This window comes from Pinus tabuliformis, chromosome 2_2, assembly GCF_031772625.1.
Source record: "Pinus tabuliformis cultivar Carrire ecotype Pingquan chromosome 2_2, CPIR1, whole genome shotgun sequence".
NCBI classification, from domain to species: domain Eukaryota; kingdom Viridiplantae; phylum Streptophyta; class Pinopsida; order Pinales; family Pinaceae; genus Pinus; species Pinus tabuliformis.
In genome coordinates this window covers 1,182,794,342-1,182,809,756 of record NC_142300.1, presented here as the reverse complement: position 1 = coordinate 1,182,809,756, position 15,415 = coordinate 1,182,794,342, and the positions used below count along the sequence as shown (strand labels likewise).

Here is a 15,415-nt window from a genome sequence, read left to right as displayed (position 1 = left end):
GGTAATTTTTAAAAAAATTGATCCCAGTTTATTAATTAAATAATAATAATATATTCATGGCAATCACCTTACGGCGTTTTTACGCCGTAAGGCGTTTCCCTCTGAGATGAAGTCCCCAGATGCCTTTCTGTCTTAATGGTAGTCGTCCGATCTTTTTGTTAGACGATTGAAATAAAATCAGCCGTACAATTTAATAAGAAATATTTTAAAACATTAAGAAAACCGTTATCGAACCCGTCATGACGCGTGGATATCAACGTTTGATTCTCACGGTCGAGAATCGTTTGGGGATATCTGAGGATGAAATTCTTGGGAGAGTAACGATTCCTGTGAATAACATAGACAAACGACTGGATGATAAGCCTGTGAATCCTCGATGGTTCAGACTTGACAACCCTGCTGTTGCTCCGGGGGAGGGAAAGTCGAAGAAGAAAGAAGTGGAGTCCGCGAGTAGAATTTATCTGAGATTGTCTTTAGATGGGGGCTATCATGTGCTGGACGAGCCTATTCATTACAGTGGCGATGTGAGGCCGACCGACGAGCGTCTCTGGAAGCCTAACATTGGTATTTTGCAGGTTGAGATCTTGCGCGCTCAGAACTTGCTTCCTACGAAGTGCAAAGATGGACGACACAGAATGGATGCTTACTGCGTTGCAAAATATGGACAGAAATGGGTTCGTACCAGGACTATGATTGATACCTTCAGTCCAAAATGGAATGTGCAATATACCTGGGAAGTTTATGATCCCTGTACAGTAATCACTGTTTGTGTTTTTGACGATTGCCATCTTCAAGGAGACGAAAAGTCTTCAGCATCCGTGAAAGATGCCGGGATCGGTAAGGTTCGAATCCGCCTTTCGACTCTCGAAACAGATCGCGTATACACGCATGCCTATCCTCTGTTGAGGTTTAATCCCTCAGGAGTCCTGAAGGTGGGCGAGCTTCATCTGGCTTTTCGTTTCTCCTGTTCGTCTCTGATGAACATGATGCTGATTTATACACAGACATTGCTTCCGAAGATGCATTATCTTTGTCCCCTTTCTCTAAGGCAGTTTGACCATTTGACATACCAGGCAATGCGGATAGCGGCAATGCAGCTGAGCCGAGCCGAGCCTCCTCTGAGGAGAGAAGTGGTGGAGTATATCATGGATGTGGATTCACATATGTGGAGCATGCGCCGCAGTAAGGCGGAATTCTTCCGCATAATGAATATCCTGGCTCCTCTCACAGCGGTAGGGCGACCGTTTAACGATATATGCCTCTGGAAAAACCCTGCAACCACCGTCCTGGTGCACATCCTCTTCTTGATTCTCATCTGGTACCCAGAGCTAATTCTTCCTATCATCTTCCTCTGCATGTTCCTGATTGGCTTATGGCAATTTCGTTTCCGTCCACGGCACTCACTCGATATGGACACAAGCCTCTTTCAGGCCGGACTGGTTCATCCTGACGAAATCGGTGAAGAATTCGACACATTCCCCACTAGCAAAGCCTCTAACGTTGTGAGAATGCGATACGATCGAATCCGGGAGTCTGTTGGGCGAATACAGACCATGGCGGGGGATATGGCTACTGAAGTAGAAAGGCTTCAAAATCTTCTGAGGTGGAGCGATCCACGAGCGACTACCATATTTGTCATATTTTGCTTGATAGCTGCCACAGTTCTCTATACCACGCCCTTCCAAACTGCAGTGATTTTTGTTCTGTATCTCCTGCGCCATCCGAGGTTCCGCCACGGGCTTCCTTCTGCTCCTCTCAATTTCTTCAGGAGATTGCCTGCTCATACCGATAGTCTGTTGTAAAAATAGCTTGGTCTTTCATGTCTGCTGAAGCTAGACCTCTGTTCTTTTAATTTAGCTTTTGTTCTGCGAATATACTATTCTAGTTGTGTATGTTTCTTTAATTTACATTTCCATGTTATTTCTTAACCGATGTAATTGACGATCTATCTATGATTTTATAGCTGCAACAGTGCAGAATTACCAGCATTCCTGTTCCGAGACTATGTCATCAAGGCTTTTCTCCTTCAGCTAATCTAATGTATTGGCACTTCCTCATGTTGTGTAGTGGAGGAATTTGTAAATTTTCTTATAATCTAATTTCCTTCTGGAACTGCTGGAGAGTTGATGCGCTGTATAGCCAACTGTACCATATTTTTCAACACAGAAAATGGATGCTATTTCAGCTGTGCTCTCTTTTCCCTACATTACAGCTCCAGCTTTGTATACTATATAGGAGCCACCCGTGCTTCTGCCATAGTCTCTTCAGAAGATAAACCAATATTATGTTTCTTAACTGGACTGACTGCATTAATAACAAGTTAATTTGGTGTGGGAACGTGGTTGAATCTAATTAATGTCTGAAATTTTTGATCTTTTTTAGATTTGTGATCTAGAAGAAACGCTTATGCCACAAGATTAGTAACTCTTTATTTGGTTTTTAAGAGATTTAAATTTGTAACCACAGAGAAGATCCTTCCACCAGAGAGACCACCACAGCATTACCAAAGTCTCGGTTTATTATCCAAAACTAAGAAGAAAGTGGAAGACCACCACAGGATTACCATAGTCTCTGTTTATTATCCAAAACTAAGAAGAAACAGTTGTAAATTAAGGTTCAAACAAAATAGTTCAATCATAAGAAGAAGCAGTTGTAACTTAAGGTTCAAACAAAATAGTTCAATCATATAATTCATAACTTTAAAAGGGTGCAAGAGAGGGATTCCAAAGTTTTATTTTATGAAGAATATCATTGTTCATTTAACTTTTTGTTTCAAGGAGTTTTATTTTAGAGTAAAGTTTTATTTTTATATTTGATATTAAAATTTAAATATATGAAAAAATTAATATTAAAAATTAAATTTTTTTAAGAAAAAACAATTTCTTTATATGGATTGCTTATGATGATGATAATGAATGGTAATGATGAAATGTATATAATTTGATAAACTTATTTATAAATATATATTGCATAGAGATTTGCTTTTTAAAAGATTTATAGGTGAATCTTTCATGCCTTTATAGTCAATAAAGGGATAATTGTTGTCATCAAGCTTTTTACTTCCTAGGGGACGCGTTATCGCTGCTGTCGGGGTTCTATGCCTTGTGATTTCATTTTACATATTTCATGCACTAAACTACTTGTCGATCCGATGTAAGAGATGAGAATGTAGTCAATATCGCCACTTAAAATGCATGCAATCACATGCCCACCTCAGCTTTCGATCCACTAGAAGAGATGTCAATGTTATCAATATCGCCACTTGAAGTGCCCCACAACCACATGTCCACCTTAGCTGCATACTCGGGAGTCCCTTTAGGAACAACAACGACAATGCAAGTGAGAAGCTCTTCATCAACATGAGCCATAACGAAGATGAAAAAAACTTGGGATGTTCTGGGGAAGGGTTCGATAGTTCTAGGCTTGTCTTCGTCAATACATTGTCTAGTGGTAAATGAACTATGCTCACGGATAGATATAAGGTAACCATATGAAAATATTTTTAAAGTTTATATATGTGTGTTTCCTAATAAAATGAAACAATTGTCCAACAGTGGTTATATCTTGCCCCTTTATCGTTTTTTTTAAACCCAAGGTACTTTACAAAACATATAAGGGTTGTTCTTTGTATTTGTGGCTGGGAGACTTCATTAAAGATGATATTACTAATGCAAAACTATTTTGCTTTCATAAATGAGTATGATATCTGAGTTTTCACTTGTCATTTTCTTTTGTGATGAAGTTTGTGATATTTGAGTTTTCACTTGTCATTGTGTTTTGGGTTGAAGTTTGAATGTTGTATTCACCATTGATTATGATATTTACATTTTTACTTTTTATTTATTTTTAACTGAAGTTTGTTGGAATAATTTAATTTATATATTTTTGTAAGAGAAGTTAGTATTTCAACATGTTAATGGGCATGTTAGTTCATATTTGGTTTCTTGTTAGTTGACATTTGGTTGCATATTTGTTAGGTGTATCTTTGCACCTTATAGGGGAAATTGCCAGTATAGACTTTTAGTGAGTTATCTTGTATCATTTTTTTAATACTTTTTAGGTATGCTAAATGGTTTTATTAATCAGGTAATTAGAGTAATTTATAACTTTGTTGGTCTCATATGACATGGAATTAAATTAGTTGAATGATACCATTCAACTTACTATAGCTATGTTGCACTTCCTTTGGGGATAACAAGGACGAGGGGACAATTTTTCGGTGTGGCTATAACACACCCACAAATTTTCCAAGGGACGACAAGTTGGGGACGATATATATATCTATATATATATATATATATATATATATATATATATATATGATTTTAAATTTTAAATTCACCATATGCATAAAGATTGTAACATGCATCCTCTCACAACTACCCACTTTCATCGGCTTACTCGGGGTAAACATGAGATGAATGGCTACTATGATATGACTCAACCTCCTAGATGCCCTTAAGGAAATGGAGTTGACACAACAGGACCTTGCTGACTTCCTCAGGTGCCATAGCACCTCTAGGAGAAACCCAACACCTCCAGGTGTCCAATCCCTGAGTGTTGTGAAGATAAATCCCATTTGCAAATAGAGGCAATCTCTTTATCCCAATGAGTGGGTCTAGCAATAAACTTAACAAACTAATGCACACTTTCCTAGGTTATGTTTAAAAATGCAAAGAGAGGGAGAAACCTGTTGAAAAGTGTGTAACAAGAAATGCTTGTTGAGAATGCAACAAGATGATGGATTTTAGTTAAATTTCAAATCATATAATTCATAACTTAAAAAGGGTGCAAGAGAGGGATTCCAAAGTTTTATTTTATGAAGAATATCATTGTTCATTTAACTTTTTGTTTCAACGAGTTTTATTTTAGAATAAAGTTTTATTTTTATATTTGATATTAAAATTTAAATATATGAAAAAATTAATATTAAAAATTAAAAATTTTTAAGAAAAAACAATTTCTTTATATGGATTGCTTATGATGACGATAATGAATGGTAATGATGAAATGTATATAATTTGATAAACTTATTTATAAATATATATTGCATAGAGATTTTCTTTTTAAAAGATTTATAGGTGAATCTTTCATGCCTTTACAGTCAATAAAGGGATAATTGTTGTCATCAAGCTTTTTACTTCCTAGGGGACGTGTTATCGCTACTGCCGGGGTTCTATGCCTTGTGATTTCATTTTACATAATTCATGCACTAAACTACTTGTCGATCCGATGTAAGAGATGAGAATGTAGTCAATATCGCCACTTAAAATGCATGCAATCACATGCCTACCTCAGCTTTCGATCCACTAGAAGAGATGTCAATGTTATCAATATCGCCACTTGAAGTGCCCCACAACCACATGTCCACCTTAGCTGCATACTCGGGAGTCCCTTTAGGAACAACAACGACAATGCAAGTGAGAAGCTCTTCATCAACATGAGCCATAACGAAGTTGAAAAAAACTTGGGATGTTCTGGGGAAGGGTTCGATAGTTCTAGGCTTGTCTTCGTCAATACATTGTCTAGTGGTAAATGAACTATGCTCACGGATAGATATAAGGTAACCATATGAAAATATTTTTAAAGTTTATATATGTGTGTTTCCCAATAAAATGAAACAATTGTCCAACAGTGGTTATATCTTGCCCCTTTATCGTTTTTTTTAAACCCAAGGTACTTTACAAAACATATAAGGGTTGTTCTTTGTATTTGTGGCTGGGAGACTTCATTAAAGATGATATTACTAATGCAAAACTATTTTGCTTTCATAAATGGGTATGATATCTGAGTTTTCACTTGTCATTTTCTTTTGTGATGAATTTTGTGATATTTGAGTTTTCACTTGTCATTTTGTTTTGCGTTGAAGTTTGAATGTTGTATTCACCATTGATTATGATATTTACATTTTTACTTTTTATTTATTTTTAACTGAAGTTTGTTGGAATAATTTAATTTATATATTTTTGTAAGAGAAGTTAGTATTTCAACATGTTAATGGGCATGTTAGTTCATATTTGGTTTCTTGTTAGTTGACATTTGGTTGCATATTTGTTAGGTGTATCTTTGCACCTTAAAGGGGAAATTGCCAGTATAGACTTTTAGTGAGTTATCTTGTATCATTTTTTTAATACTTTTTAGGTATGCTAAATGGTTTTATTAATCAGGTAATTAGAGTAATTTATAACTTTGTTGGTCTCATATGACATGGAATTAATTTGAGTGAATAAGAAAAATTTACTTTTGGAGTTTTGGTGTTTTGAATTTCTTTACAGTAGTCCCACTAATGTGCCCTCATTTTTTGCACAGTTTCTATTTCTATAAAATGACATGTTGATATTTTATGATAAAGTTTCTATTTATGTAAAGTGGCATGTTGGTATGTTATAATAAAAATAAAAAGTAAAGATGTCTTAATTCTTACTGAATTAAATGAGAAAGATAAAAATTCCAAATAATATGTCTCAATTCTGGTTAAGTTTGTAAAATTTAGTTAAGTTAAAAAGATAAAAACTCCAAATAACATGCCTCAAATCTTGTTAAGTCTATAAAATTAATTGATTGTTGATACTAGCTTAAAAATTAAGTTAATTCTTGTTAAGTCTGTAAAGTTTAGTTAAATTAAAAAAATAAAAACTCCAAATAACATGCCTCAAATCTTGTTAAGTCTATAAAATTGAGTGATTGTAAGAATGGTTGATACCAACTTAAAAATTAAGTTATAATATCAAAATTAAGTTATAATGTCAACTATCCTACAGCCTCCATGCTGCAAGGCAGAAGATGAACCGCAGACCACTGATGAAGATTGACATGCCCAGCTCGCGCTCCAGGTTTTACAGCAAGAATTTTTCTCAGTCAGCTTCCAATGCGGTTATATATGAGTCTGTCACTCTGTCTCTATGTAATTGTGTCGGTTTTATGTTATCTCTGTTCTGTGTCGATGTTCTTCAAGTGTTTTTGTCCATGTGTCAGCTACATGAGTGTGGCTCTAAGTCTTTGTCCATGTGTCCTATGTAATTCTGGCATGAATTCTCAGGTGTCTACTGTCTGTCCTTGGACAAATTTTACAGGGCCGCGGCCCCGTTGTAATTTTCACAATGTAACTCTGCTCTTGCTGTAATATAATAGTTTAGCTTTACTTAGAAAAAAAAAAACTTGACCCAAATAAATTAAGCAGTAAAAAAACATTTAAAAACATTTCATCAATATAAAATTGTGCTAACTACATACACTAGAATTTCCCCCAAAACTCATTCCATGGATAATATGAAAAAGAATTTAATATTTCACAGCTTTTAAACTGTCACTTGTCATGTAATTCCTATGGCTTTTACGCCATCCCTTGTCCCATACTCCACTTTTTTAAGGCATCCCTGGTCACAAAACCCGCCCTTCACTGATGTAGCAATACCATGGACAAGTTAGAAAGCATGGATGAATGTGTATACCTAGAACCATCCACTAGAGAGTAACAGAGATGTGTTACCATCTAGTGTGGGGATGACACTCTCAACACCTTATCTATTTATTTTAGTAAAAAGATTCTATGTAAATTTTCTTTCCCTAATAAAATATAAATTTTGATAAAATACATTGGGGGGTTCATTCGACGAAATTTTATTTTTTAGTTAAATTTCAAATCATATAATTCATAACTTAAAAAGGGTGCAAGAGAGGGATTCCAAAGTTTTATTTTATGAAGAATATCATTGTTCATTTAACTTTTTGTTTCAACGAGTTTTATTTTAGAATAAAGTTTTATTTTTATATTTGATATTAAAATTTAAATATATGAAAAAATTAATATTAAAAATTAAATTTTTTTAAGAAAAAACAATTTCTTTATATGGATTGCTTATGATGATGACAATGAATGGTAATGATGAAATGTATATAATTTGATAAACTTATTTATAAATATATATTGCATAGATATTTGCTTTTTAAAAGATTTATAGGTGAATCTTTCATGCCTTTGCAGTCAATAAAGGGATAATTGTTGTCATCAAGCTTTTCACTTCCTAGGGGACGCATTATCGCTGCTGCCGGGGTTCTATGCCTTGTGATTTCATTTTACATATTTCATGCACTAAACTACTTGTCGATCCGATGTAAGAGATGAGAATGTAGTCAATATCGCGACTTAAAATGAGTGTGACTATAGTTGTGCATGATGATTTGCACAATCAGAGGGATTTAGTATGACAATGAATTGGCCAATATCAAGAATTGTAGTTTGTGCTCACGTCCAACAGAGTGTGAGTGATTATTTGCAGGTCAAATACAAGTTTGGTAAGCCATTCTCATCAGTTCTTGAGCAGGTGTTGAGCTGGAGAGGCAGGCAAGAAGTGGAATAGATTTGGAGATCAGATCTGAGCTGTATTGTGTGTAGCATGTGGAGATAGTACTGAGTCCTTGTGAGGAGTATTGTACTATGTATTGTTACACGATTCAATGAATATAATATACAGATAGTGTGGGGTTTTTAGCGAGATGCTTTCCCCCAGATACATACTGTGTTAATGAGTTTGATTGATGCTTCTATGTGTACCTGTGAATGTTTCTGCTTCTGTAAATTAATGATCAACGTAGAGGAGATTATGTATTATACATGTTCCGCTTATAATTGTATGATCAGGATAATCTCTGTGAATATGTGTTAAATTATTCAAAATTTCTACAACCTCACTATGATGCTAATTGCTCAATCCTTTGGTGATGGCTTCGATCCCTTAGCTTCTAGGCTCGCTCCATGCTTATGCCTTACATCTGAATACTTGCAAGAGAGATCAAAGGACAATACGAGATACCAGAGCATACATAATATATATCAAACATTAACTACTTGATAGATCAAGGAATATCAAGCTAAATGCATAAATATTTAGACATTGATGGAAAGTGAACATTAGATGTATATATTAATGAATAGAAAATGGGAAGCATACAACCATTGCCTTGATGTTGGAGACCTCCTTTTGGTGGATGTCCAAGTCCAAGCCAATACTCTTTAATCACTCCTTCTCCAAGCTAGATGGGCAACATTTAGGCATAATCTCATCATAGGAATGGAGGATATCAATGACAAACCATTTGGGAATGGAGGGGATTTGATTTATAGGAAGGGCGAGGGAGTTAGGGATCCAAAAAAGAGGGAGGAAGGTACACATCTCAAGGGGAAGGCCCTTAAAGGTAAGCTAAGGAGCTCCAAATGAGAGAGCTCAACCATATCTCTACCCAACAACATCTAGCTCGTTGATTCTCGAAGTTTCCAGCATACGAAGATTCTCCTCCATTTTGAGAAAACCTACCAGAAGAGGTTCAACACACGTTTTCATATCAAAACCCGCGTTGGCAAAGCTAGGTCGAAGAATTGAAACCTGCCATCAACACAGGCAAGCAGTGGAGCAACGAGTGTTGGCCCTGAAATTTAGGGTTTTAGTCAACCTTCTCCATAATTGACTTGGGCCAGTTTTTCTTCCATTCTTCGGGGATGTTTCAGTATGTGTTTCATGATGAGTACACTACACAGTTGTCAATATTTTGGCATTTTGGGATGTGTAACAGGAAGTGGATAGGAGGTGTGACAAAATACTATGTAACAGATGCCCCCTAAAGCATGAAGAAAGCACAGGGAGTGATGGGTGAAATAATTTACAAGTCAAGGAAAGGACCAGAAAAACATCGTGAGGAGACCCACAATTCAAGCATATACATATACATATCTGACATCTATGACATAAACATGCCTAATGATACATGAATAGGCATCTAATAGTACATGAATCCACAGTATGGGTGCAACCATCCGAGTAAAAAGGATCATATATATGGACCCACGATATGGTTGCAACCATCTATATAAGCACGTGTACAATCATGAATAACTCACAACTCCACACAACCTAGGTTTTATCAGATGGAACCTAGGGTCTTGAGGTTTGTCCCGATTCGATCAATGTATGAATTCTAGCATGCGAATAGATGTGTCGAAGTTGAACATGATAGAAAACCACCTGATTACTGGTCAATGATGTAAACCATTAACATGCACAAGAGAAACCACCAATAATGAAAATGGCTCTCAAGGTATAATAAGAAAAATCCAAAAGTGTAGATAATGAAGATGAAGTCAAACACTTGTAGAATAATTCGATCAAAAGCTAATAATGTGAACCTATTTTTGAATGAGAAGAACTTGCCATTGAGGCATGCAAGCTCCAACATATTAGAAGTGAGTTTCTAGATCATCTTCCTGGATAATGAGCTGAAGTCGACAGGAAGTGATCTGTGAAAGGAGGGCCATAATGTATCCCACATCATTGATATGAAACAAAGGATATAGTCAAGTAGGTAAGTTTGATTCAGGACTGTGGCAGAAAGGTAAGACAATGTATAAGTGGTAAAAACTATAGATAGGACTTCTCTTGAACATATCGATGACACGAATCTAGAGTTTGGCACCATTTGACTCAACATGGGATGAGAGGTCATGATGACGAGGTAGTATAATTAGATGATAGGAAAAATGGATTTCCCAAACCCAGGAAGGCAAGTGATGAAGTGAGGATATCCCAAACCTGATATTAGCAATAAATAAGTGTCATGTTCAAGAGCGACACGCTTCCTTTACACAAAATATAAGAGATGTTCACCTTCATTTTTCCTCCAGTATTTCTAGTGAGTACACACTGCATGGATAATGAATTTCCGCATTTTATGCCTTACGGCGTTTCCTTTGCAACAATAATTATTAATATGAACCTACGGGTATTGTTATTTTATTTTAAATGGTGTTGCTTTCGAAAATAGATTGGGTTATAAATTATGTAAATGTGATATTTTATAAGGACTTATCAAAAACTTAAGAAAAAAACTGAAAATCCTCATAAATATAGATTATAAAATATTATGGGTTATTTAAAATATTATTCAACCCATAATCTAGGAAATAAAAACTTTTCTTAATAAGTAGACATAAGTCATTTTTAACATTTTCCTTATTTTAAGGTAATTTTTTAAAAAATTGATCCCAGTTTATTAATTAAATAATAATAATATATTCATGGCAATCACCACAGATCACATTTTTTTAATGTCGAAAAAATATCTCTGGCGTACGTTTGCCCAGCGGATAGCTCGCAATTATTGGAACCAGATATTTCGGCAGCAACTTTGTATTCCGACAAATTTTCAAGAAAAAGGAAACGACATTGGCGATCTCGGAAAATTTGGTAGATGGCGATATCCCGCCACCGACCTGCGTAAAATATAAAACAAAGCGGACCGGAATATTGACGAACTGTGGTTCGTTGTGTACCTTAACCCAACGCACCATCCGAGGTTTGACATTGAGAACTAGACTTAACCGTGGTTAAGTGAGTACGAACCGAAAGAAGAACGTTGCACAGATGTGACCAGAGGAAAAGGTAGACAAAAATTGAAGGTGCACTGCAATCACATTCTGCTTGTCGCTTTAGAATGGGACTCTCCCGCAGTGCGATTATGTAACTGCTTCTGTAACCCGCCGCCTATCTTTTGTGCCAACTGTAGAAAGAATCACCTCCTTGGAAAGTGTCCACTTAGTAGCCCAAAAATTTACAAAATTTGTTAAGAGGATCATGTAACAGAACATTTCCCATCACTACCAAGATTATGTAGGTACTTAGGAAATCAATTAAGGAATCAAATGGACTACCAAGTATAACTCAAACCCATTATCATTTGATACATGGAATAATGCTTATTTTCCTGAGGAGGGTCATCAACATGTTTATAATCTTGTAGTTTCATGGCAAACGTTTAATCCTCCTCCAATCAAATATCCTACTCCATGGTCACAGTGGCCCTCTACTTGGCCCTCATCCTCGAGCTAGATATCACCATGGCCTCAAGAATTTTTTGGATCCTTATCTATAGGGAAATATCCCATGAAAATTCAATCATATGAGCACCAAAAATAGCCACAATTTCTTTCTAATGCACCATTAAGTTATCCTCCTCCATGGTCCCAACTGCATGTGAAGCCTTATTGTAGCCTTAATCCATACCCTACCCCTTATCCTAATCCTTGCCCTACTCCTTGTCCTTACCCATACCCTAGCTCTCATTCAGACCCTAATCCATACCCTAGTCATAATCCATACTCTATACCTAATCCTAATCCACACCCTAGACCTAACCCCAGTTCTAATTTGAAACCTAGACCTAACGCTAGCCCAAAGCCTAATCCAAACCTTTCTCCAAGCATTGACCAAAACCCTACCGCAAACCATATCATAAACCCTAATCCAAACCATCAGGTTGCACAACAGTTTCAAACACCTATTCTTCCCACTGAACAAAGTGCTACATCTTCCATGTTTGGAAAGGGAATGAATTTGGAAACATCCTCCATTACTACAAAGAATTCACCCCTAGAAGATATAATTCAAACACCACCAGAGGAGAAATATTTCATTGGAACTTGTTCTGAAAATGTTGTTGAAACTTGAAACCCTAGAATCTCTCTCAACCGTTCTTGTCAATCTGAAAATCGAATATTTGATCTTGAATTTGAGGTACTTATATTTTGTCTTTCACCAGTTTCTTTGTGCCTCTAGGAGAGTGACTATCAAACTATGGAAGACTTGCATCAGTTGGAGAATCATACATATGTGGATTCCATTGAATCCTAGTTTCGAGCAGTCATCAAGCAACCTTATTTCCTCATTATTTGGAAACTCTTGATACCATGTCAATTGAAACAATTGGTTTCTCACACTTTGGCATGTCTTGAAGTCTGTTCTTTAAAACTAAGTGTGAGTATAATCAGCATTTTGTTACGCACATGGCTTCATTGGAAGTACGCCTACACTTAAAGGTGATATTTCCCTCATTAAAAATAGGGTAGGATAATAGGAGAATAATGAATAAAGATGTATAACAACACTCTTGAACTTGTGATTTCGTAAAAGGACATCTTTTGAAATCTTTATCATGCACTCTCATGGTAAGAATTGTAAGAAGAATTTTACACTTAATACCTCATATTCTAAAGTGACTTTGATTACGGATTAACATGCTAGTCAAGGATATTGTTATAATATGTAATACTTTTCTCCTATCCTTAGAAACTATTATTCAGAAAATATTTTCAAGTTCCTTTTTGAAGGGATCAATGAAAAACCTCCTATGGTGGACCACGCCTACAAAACTCTTATAATCTTTCATAAAGAACCCTGACATGACGAACTCAAGGAATACTTTTAGTAATTATGTTTTTTAAATAAGTCTTTAGGGTAGCACAACCAACTAGTAAATAATAGTAATTAAAAACTTTTCATGCCATCCTGCACTCTTAAGGAGTAGATTTGTGTTGAGGACTAGAGAAGGTATGTAATTACCACTTATTTTGTCATCTTTTCCTTAAATTCATAACTTCTTTACATTATGAAATAAGTATATGGTGAAAGATTATGATAAAGTTTAGAAGGTTTGTGTGCAACGCAAAATGACTAATAATTACCCTTTTTCCTATGCGGAAAAAGAAGACAACGGAAGATCGCCATTTCAAAGGAAAAGACAAGACAAAGTTAACTATTGTCCCTTTGACAAGGAACCGCATCCAAACGAGGCAATCCAGATTGGAGCGTATAAGCGAAGAAAAGGAATAGGAGATACCAAATCAGTGCAAGAGAATAAGAAGATAACTGAGAGCCAACAATATGGTGAATGCCTCAAGATCCTTTGATCCTGAGGGATCGCTACCTTAACGATTCTCTTTATCGTTGATATCTCTACTCGAATACTATAAGAAGGGGAAGCATTGCTAGCCCAAGGGGGATGAACTATTGTTGTTTTTACGAAATTCACTATTGTAACTGAAACTTTGATCATCGACTCTTTAAAAGAGCGATTGTTGTAACTCTATTTTGATGCTTAATATATAATATTTGTTGTTGTTCCGTCTCCAATTTTGGAGTAATCTTAAGCAGTGCATCCTTGGAGGCTAAGGACCCGGCCCTGGTGGATCACTTTCTCTTGTACCATTATTTTCCAATTCATGTGTGGTTTGATTTCTCTTATTCGATCTGTTTAGTAATTTGTTGTTCCTTATTATTTCACATATCAGTTCTATTATATTTCATTCCTATTTGAATAATAATGTTATTCTCTATAACAGGAATGTTATGCTACTCATTCTAAACTTATATCTTATTGTCGTTCCTTTAACAAACTGATATTATCGTATAACATTGTTGTTCCTTATAGATTACCATCACTCTTCGATAACAGAGTAACAGTGCTATGTATTTATAAGTTGGTATTACTGTGTATTTACCTACGGTTTACTTCTAAACATGATTGTTGTTCATTTGGGACTGCTATTCCTCCGTGATCGCAATCGTTGTTTCTTTATAACTGCGATTAATAATTGTTACGCTGAAACTCAGATTATTGTTTCTTTCAATATAGAAGTGTTGTGTGTAATATTAAATTTGGTTTTTTTTGCATTTACATTCGATTTAGGTTGTTGTTCAATATTTCATTTCCTTCACTTTGCTGTCCCATTTCTATTTATTGTTTAAATCATTTCTAAAGTGAAGATTGTTGCTTAATTCCTGTAGATTATGATTATTTCTCATTCATTTATGTAGATTAAAGATTTGCTATTCAATCTTGTTAAATAGATTAGTTTCTGTTCCTATTTCTGTTATTTGAATTATCATTGCTTTGGTGTGAACAGAACGATTTGAAACTGTAGTGAACATTGACATATGTTGTCTAGTTCCCAGGTTGATGATATTTTCTTTGATTGCTTTTCAATTATCAGTTTACAAAGGGAAGAGTTATTATTACTAAACCCTTGACTGAGGAAGTATTGTAGTTTTTTCATTGAATGATTTAGTTACAAGCATTTCCAGTTCTTGCCAATACATTTAGAAGCTTGTTTTCAACGTTTAGTTACTTTTGCAGAAGCACTATACTACTAGCATTACTCTGACAAATGACCGCCTCAAACTGAGTACACTCTTTGAGATAACAAATCATACCTAGATTGATAATTAATGTAGGGTAAATAGAGGTGAAAAAGAGCCTTTTCACTGTTGGACATTTTAGCGCCGTTGCCGGGGAAGAGTGTCACCATTTGTTTCTTTTCAGAGTAGTGTAAGTACCTGCTAGGAGAGAATTGGGTTTTGAAAACGGAAGGTAAGAACCTGCGTACGGAGCATGTAACAACCATGCTCCCCTGCCCACTTTCCCGTAGATTTATTGTTGTTTTTGGGTAGAAATCAACATTTGATTTGAGTGCATGACTAAGCAAAAAAATCCTTAAAAGAATCCTAAACCACTACCCAACCCTGATAAAGCTACGGGGCCGGTGACCCTTGGCCGATCGACCTTTATAGATGAAATCCTCAAGAAAGCA

At 35.6% G+C, this 15,415-nt stretch overlaps 1 protein-coding gene across 1 annotated transcript; it reads left to right on the top strand.

Moving 5' to 3' along the window:
- Positions 1–239: 239 nt before the first annotated feature.
- Positions 240–1,802, top strand: LOC149197697 (FT-interacting protein 3-like). Its single transcript, XM_089408772.1, has one exon. It carries the CDS (start codon positions 240–242, stop codon positions 1,800–1,802), a length of 1,563 nt encoding a protein of 520 aa, XP_089264898.1.
- The last annotated feature ends 13,613 nt before the right edge of the window (positions 1,803–15,415 follow it).